Source organism: Phoenix dactylifera, chromosome 9, assembly GCF_051530095.1.
Source record: "Phoenix dactylifera cultivar Ajwa chromosome 9, Ajwa_hap1_PhDact_Kaust_v1.1, whole genome shotgun sequence".
Lineage (NCBI taxonomy): Eukaryota > Viridiplantae > Streptophyta > Magnoliopsida > Arecales > Arecaceae > Phoenix > Phoenix dactylifera.
Window position 1 is genome coordinate 24,713,331 of NC_143198.1, and position 7,670 is coordinate 24,721,000.

Genomic DNA, 7,670 nt, shown 5'->3' on the forward strand with positions numbered 1-7,670 from the left:
TTAACCAAGAGTGATGACAACATGCAGTTTACGCCATGCCATTAGCAAATCCGAAAAATAAAGAGACCCTGATACAGAAATCGGAACCAGGAATTCGTGTAATATATAGCACATACCCACTTGCTGGAACTTGTCACGTATGGACCTCACACTTACACCACTATCAGGCCTTTGGTGACTAGGAAAAGGGCCACACGATAGGGTCCATGCAAGCAACATTATCAAATTCCAACAAAAAAATTCTTTAGACAATTAGTGCGGGCTATGACCATAAAAAGGCTGGAGCATTAATTCCTCTAATCACGGTGTTTCTCTTTGATAGGTGGGAAGAAGGAGGTTCTCCATCAACCTGCCAATATCAATACTACACTTTTTTGAGTGCTTTGACGCAGCTGTTTTCAAAGAGGGAATTGACCCAACAGGTTCTCTTATAAGAAAGATAACCAATGTCGATGCACATAAGAAAGAAGCTTCTTTCCCCCAAATCCAAGTCTTCTAACTGCTTACCTGACCCTAGTATCATCCTTGGAAACCCCTGAAGGCTTTTCTTGTGTGCTAGCTCCCACTTCAAAGCTAAAAGACTAAGACGTAATATAGGCTCTCGAGTATTAACAATTTTACACTGCGACTTTCGGCTAGTGGATGACGGTAGAACGTGAAACCCGGATATATGTACGTAGGTGTGTTTTGGGGCCATAAAGCTATTGGCGGCCCCACGCTCGAAGAGAGGAAGAGAGAGACATTGAGGCCCTTAGCGTATCTACTTTTTCGAGATTTCCCTTTGGTGGCCTTCTCAGGGAAAGCGACCCACTTGAATTGAAACCCTGGCCGGATGCTTATTTAACAAGGTAAAGGACAGGCCATCCCATGCCCTTCAATTTGATATGCTGTACTTGAAAAGACCAACGTAGGAATTCTATACCGTCTTGCGTCATTTGATGTTGGTGGGGAAAAGAAACCAAGCTCGCTATTTCTCAGGTTTGGAAGGTTTAGGTCCTTTGGATGATGCAATGTGTGGAGAGTTTAGAGGCAAGTTGGAAGATATTGAATATTGTTGTTTAGTTGGCGAGTCAAGTCAAGAAACTAAAGTGCGAGGATGGTAGATCATACAGATGCTTGTCCAAATGCTTGGCCAATAGATGCTGAGGTAAGGGAAACACATCATGCGTGCTCTTTGAAAGAAAAGGGAGGCAAGATGCTTCCAAGGCAAAAGACCCGCATCTTGCGCACCGCTGTCCTGCAAGACCACTAAAACCTCCTCCGAGTGGGATAGGTGTGACCGTTGAGGCATCACTTGGTTCACAAGAGAAACAAACCATGTCTTGCCACAAATTCTATAAAAAAATTCAACAACCTATGATAATCAAAGTTCGGCTACCACCACACATACTAATAGGTCATCCTTGTTTACGTAACGATAAAGCCAATAGATATTTGGGGACATGCGGCTCGGTATTCTCTATCCTACCAAAAGTTTAAGTCTTTAATTTGGATGGTATTACTTCTTATCTTGTCACTTGAGAAAAGAGATCGGAGTTTGATTTCAGAAGACGATGACCCTCGTTCTAGACCTTCATTGTTCAGGACTCCGATTTTGTAAGCATTATCAAGCTTAGTATTTTCAAGGACCTTTGTTTCGACCCATGAGGAGAGAAGGTGAGGGTATATGCTAAGGAATGGGGTTTAAAATTTCTAAAAAAATATTGGTCGGACCAAGGCCACTAATAAATTCATCTCAGCATATATTGCTATAGCATACATAAAAGGAAGAAAGAGAAGAAAAAAGGGTTTATTGTTGCACGTGTTGTTTTCTGATTGGGCACTTGACTAGTTCACGGTAGACTTGATCTAATTAATATTTTTTCCCTCATAATAATAATAATAATAATAATAAACTTCATGCAGGCCCTTTTAGAATAGGCCTCTTATGCACAAAGGGGATTCTTCTTTTGCTAGTTTGCTTTGAGTACAACCGAGAAATAAAATTTAGAAGACTAAGTTAAATAGGTCTAGAGAGAATTTTACACGTATTATCTTGACTAATATTATAAAATATGTGCAACATAGGAGAAATTTGGCTTCTCTTTTACTTTTTTATTGTTAGTTGAACCTTACCAACCTAGTACAAAGAAGCATAACAAAAGACTAAAGCAAAGCTAGGCCGGCCACGAGGAGCTCGATTCTAAAAATGGTGAAGCAGCTAATTGGATAGAGTCTTATGTGGCTAATCACATTATTACTATGTTATGAGATTCTTCGGCAAACCTTTCTATTCTATTGTCAAATATTTTATTTACCGACTGCCATGAATATATTTATTCTTGTATGATTTAATTTATCAGATTTATGAAAAAAAACAACGAATCTTTTGTATATATATTTTTTTGTTATTTTTATCCGGACAGCTAACTTGGTGGTTATTGTGATAGAGCTGAGAAGCGCCATGGGGGAGCCTGCGGTCTGCAGGACCTGGAGGGAAACCAGCAGGAATCACGGTCTTCAATTCCCTTTTTCTCCATCACGTGCAAGGCACGTGTTGAATATTAGCAACAATGACGCTTTAGTGCGATAGTTGGTTTTAAGTGGACTTCACTCTGACCTGTAGGATGGAATATTTGAGAGCTAAGGTTTTCACATGCAAGACAAAGAAATTAGGATTATACAAATATATATATATTTATAAATTTGCAAATATCATTCATAGTAGATTTATGTTCTTTGAAAACTCATTATCCATATATATATATATATATATATATATATATATATATATATATATATATATATATATATATATATATCTAGCTCAAATCAGCATATTTTTTCAATGATGCCCTTCCCTTTAGATTTTTCGCTGATGATATTAACAAATAACTATTTTAAGTATAAATTATTGCTCTTTTGCATTTATATTCTTGAAAATTTTATGCAAAAATGTAGCTCTATAATTGAATGCTAGAATTTTGCTAGGGTATTAACGCAAAAAAAAAATAGTGTCATTATACACTTAAAATAGTAACTTATTAACAAGATTATAATCAATCTAACAAAACAGGTATTATTGGAAAAATAAATGATTTAAGGGGTGTGTGTGTGTGTGTCTATATATATATATAGTATTTTAAAGATAAATATGCAATAAGCCATATTTGTAGCATATTATGCAAAAAACCCAAGAAATATAATCTGCAAGAGCCCAATTAAAGATCTTTAGTGAGAGAGAGTGCAAGTGGTTTTGAGAGAAATGTAATTTTTGTGCGTATTGTTTGCAATATATAATAAAATAAGGAGTAGAAGGGAAATAATGAGAAGAAAGGACTAAGAAATAAGAAAACAACAGTTAGGTCAGACATACTAGTTAAAGCATTTTATTAAAAATAACTTTTTTTCTTACAGTAAATACCAATAAGCTCATGAAAATCTATGTTGAGTAGAAAAACCATGAAATTCTTATCTCCAAGAAAATATATATGTCTAACATGATGAAGATCTCTATGGATTGCATTTTGTGAGGACCCTAGGAACTAAAATTTCCGACCGGAAAGAAAAGAAAGTGATTTCAAAATAAGAAGAGGGATGGCATGATATTTTGATTTCAAGAGGGAGAATGAGAACAAAACTTATCTATACCAACAGGTTTAACTCTTTTCAATCCACTTTCTTATTCTTGAACCAAACAGTCTTAAAAAATAAGGGCTTGTGGAAACTACTTGCACATAACCATCACCATAACCATCAAACTTGAACAACAAATTAAAAGAAAGGATGACAATTAGAAAATCACCTAGGAGAGTCAGCTCCTTAAGTCTATCGCTCAAAAACCAAATCCTCGGCAAGAATTTCTACCGATAATTCAAGAGGCTGCTAGATGATTGCCTAGCATCCCTATCTTGTTCCTCTCTCATGGATGTTAGCACTGTATGATTTACATGGTATAAGCCCTATTTAAACAAAAAGTTTGAACTATGAAAACATTCACAGCTCAAATAGAAGTATAAGAATTATCTATAGGCTTTAGGGTCTCTTGTATTGATTAGCGATCATGATTACCTTAATAATTTAACCGAACTACAAAAAAATATTGTAAAAGAAAGCCTAATTAAGTCAAAATAACAAAAATTTGTCATTAAGGTGGCTGACATTCTAACGACGGAATTCCTCACCTTCATAAACATAGAATGATAGAAAGGTTGATATCAAGATTTTAAGCAATGCACAGTCACAGTAGCCCCTCATCAAAACAATTACTGACTGTTATAATGATCATAATGACAACTTCAAATTTCTAATACTAACATAATTGCTGAAATAACAGCTCATATAATGTCATTATAACGAAAATAACAGATAATACCAAAAGTAACAGCAACGATGCTACCTACGTACTTTAGGGTGATGGGCAGGGTATGTGTGTGTATATAGTTTCATTACCATAAAAAAAGGTGGCATCGTATTTCTAAATAATAAATTGTAGCCGGCTAACGCTGATCCTGTATCTTATAATTAATGTGAACCCCAAACCATTTTCATGTGTTCAGGAAAAGTGAACACATGAAACTCGGGAGGCTTGTAGGTTGAAGAGTCCATATCAAGCGAAGGTGACAGGAATCAGACTATGGGAGGCCCGGAGCAGTTGTTCTCCATGGACATTCCATCAAAAGACCTCATGCAAGCTCCAACCACATATTAAAAGACTCGTGAACTAACCCAATGTATTTTCAAATGTGACGGTCCCTCCCGGCTCCCAGTTTATATAGATTGTTGAGACAAGAGCCACTTTCTATGTCCAAGAAAGTCTAAAACCATTATTTTAAGTGATACGTATCTTAAAATGATGTAATGAAGCGGCCATTTTTGTGCTTATTTGAGTAATATATTTGATGCAATGAAGCCCATAAACCAAAAAAAATGTGAAGCAGTGCGGCCTTGATCACGAGACTGATGAGTGTCTCGCCCAGTTGTTTTCCTGAAGCTTTACACCTAAAATTCGTCACCTTGTTACAAACGCTAATTAAAATAGCTGCTGCCACCTTTTCTTTTCTATGTACTGGATATAAACAAAAAGAAGGTATGGTGAGATGTAGTGAGTGCTATCATCGTACAATACTCAGAACTGATCCCTTCAGACTGGTATTCAGGTACTTTGGATTCCACGGAGGTTGTCGGGATCCGATCTAGTACGAGTTGTGGCTGCCCTTTTCACCACACAATCCTGTACTTCCGTGACACATGTCCAACTTCTACGTCTACCTGCTTCAAATCTATGGTGGACGTTATCCCGTTCCAGCTTATGTTTCGGGTGGCGATTTTTTTTCTCCCAACCAATCGCTCTAGTGGGTCAACTCGCCAACTCGGTTGCAAGTCGTGACGTACTCATTCATGAGTCCTGACCATACAATATTTATTGACCCTTTGTTTATTTTTGATAAAAAATTGGTTTGCTAAACTTTTTTTTTTTTTTTAATTCTAGTCACGAGAAGAAGCCATTGATTGAATGGAAGAAAATTAGAATTGTAGCAATTAGAGCAAAAAATAAGGTGCAATTTACAGGATCAAATCCACCATAGAACATATTATAGATGTATCATGATACGAGCCAGCGCAGTCCACGCTATGGTCCGAGTCGAGACCGAGTCAGGAGCGAGCGGGGGCGAGGCTGAGGTGGAGGTCCAGCCCGTACGTCTCGTCCGGCGCCCCGTCCGGCGGCCCTCCTACCCCTCCCTCCGGAGTCGAACCGGAGAATCGAGCGGTCCGGGGCTCGTCGACCGGCCGGTCTCCGTCGTCGCAGCGGAGGCTGGTGGCGTACATCCCGGGCGCGGCCTGGGAGTAGAAGGCATAGGCCGGCGACGGCCTCGCGGCGGAGGGGACGAAGCAGGCCGGCGACAGTTGGAAGGGCCGGCCAGCCCGGGAGTAGTAGACCCAGCTGCTTGCCGGTGGAGGGGAGGAGGTGGGGCCCACGAGGGTGGCGGCGGTGCCGCCGGCGGAGAGGAGGTGCGGAGGGGGGACGAAGGCGGAGGCCATGGGGTTACCGTGGTACGGGCCTCCGGTCGGGGAGCGGCGTCCGGTGGCGGCGGCGGCGTGGTGGTTGTGGTGGATCTGGGCGCGCTTCAGCTGCTGACGCTCCTTCTTGTGGGCGTTCTGGTGGCCTCCCAGCGCCTGCGAGTTGGCGAACTCCCGGCAGCAGTACTGGCACTCGTACTTCCTCCCGTCGCCGGCGACCGTGGCCCCGTTGATGGTGGAGGAGGGGTCGGAGGTGGCCGCGGCCTTCGGTGGGGACTGGTGCTCCGCCTCGTCGTCCTCGGACACGTGGAAGCCGAAGATCTTCAGGCGTGGGCTTGTGGTGATGGTGGGCTTGGTATGGCACTGAATCCCTGCCATCTCCTTTATCATCTCAGTCCTCCAATATAGATATAGATAGAGAAGGAAGAACAGAGAGATAGAGTGGGGAGGAGAGGAGATTGCAGAAGGGAGGGGAGGGGTGTACTGAGTGCATGGGGGATGGGTTAAGTGTGTATTTATACCAACAGAAAGGGAGGTTTAGGATAATATGGTAGGTGGGGAAAGGGAAGGAGTCATAGCTGCTCGCAGAGAGATGGAGGAGACGAATGATTTAAATAATGGTTTCATACTATTGTATTGTATAGTTCTGGTTTCCTACATATATAGGGGAATAGGCGAAGGGATGGGTTGGTTGCGGACATCCCAAGGAGAGGGGAAGACGATATTGGGAACAAAATCCACAGACGCTCGTGGAGACTTGGATCGCGCTAGTCCCAGCCTGTGCTGTGACTGTTTATCCTTTGTTTATTTGTCTGGCGACTTCCTTGCATTCGCCCTTACCGCTGGCTTTTTTAACCAAAAGCACCCTGGTGTATCAATTGCCACTCCGTGCCCCCTTTTTTTAGGGGCAAGCGAGGTCGTTTCAGTGATAGAGAACACAAAACATGGTACTCCAAACCTTGCTTTGTTCATTTTAAGATGAATATATTTTATATAACGTTGCATGCACCTTTTTCTTGTACTCAGGTTATGCATCACCATGACTATCTCCGCAGTCGCCGTCGTGGTGGTGGTGGTGTATTACTATGATCTCTTCTAAATATTCATGTTGAGGCAAGGAAACCTCCATATTGCCAATCATAATAAAATCTCCTTAATTACACCATGTTCCTCTTTGATCATAAACTTCTTGCTCTTATTTGTAATATATTTTGCATGATCTAAATCAATTATATTACTACATCCACAGCATTAGCTTTCTCCATGTGCCTATTTTACATGCTGTAAATATGCATTATTTACAGACTCAAATTTATCATCGAAATCAAGTAAAATAGGAGAAAGCGAATACATTTTCTCATCAATATGAGATGTTATACCATGACTTATTTTACACTTTTTGATTGCAACAATCAATCAGTTCATGAATTGATCTAGCTTTCTTCTATAGCCCTTAGGCTTTTTCTTACATATGCTCTAAAAGGTCCCATCTTTCTTTTGTCAATATTGCTGAACCTGTTGATAATCTTGGTATAGTTGGTGTTGATCAAATCTCTAACAATCCAAGACCTCATCCAAAATAGCTAACCGGGAGATATTTTTTGGGTTTCTTAGTCATGTATAAGTATTCAAGATTTTCTCGGCGAATAACCAATGTGGGATTAAACACA

At 40.5% G+C, this 7,670-nt stretch overlaps 1 protein-coding gene across 1 annotated transcript; it reads right to left on the minus strand.

The window, feature by feature from the left end:
• Nucleotides 1-5,490: 5,490 nt before the first annotated feature.
• On the minus strand, nt 5,491-6,926 carry LOC103717069 (uncharacterized). Its single transcript, XM_008805309.6, has one exon. It carries the CDS (start codon nt 6,388-6,390, stop codon nt 5,635-5,637), a length of 756 nt encoding a protein of 251 aa, XP_008803531.3. The 5' UTR covers nt 6,391-6,926; the 3' UTR covers nt 5,491-5,634.
• Nucleotides 6,927-7,670: the final 744 nt, after the last annotated feature.

What these genes read in the sequence shown, in the direction of transcription:
- LOC103717069 (XM_008805309.6), bottom strand. Translation starts at nt 6,390, where the DNA reads ATGATAAAGGAGATGGCAGGGATTCAGTGCCATACCAAGCCCACCATC.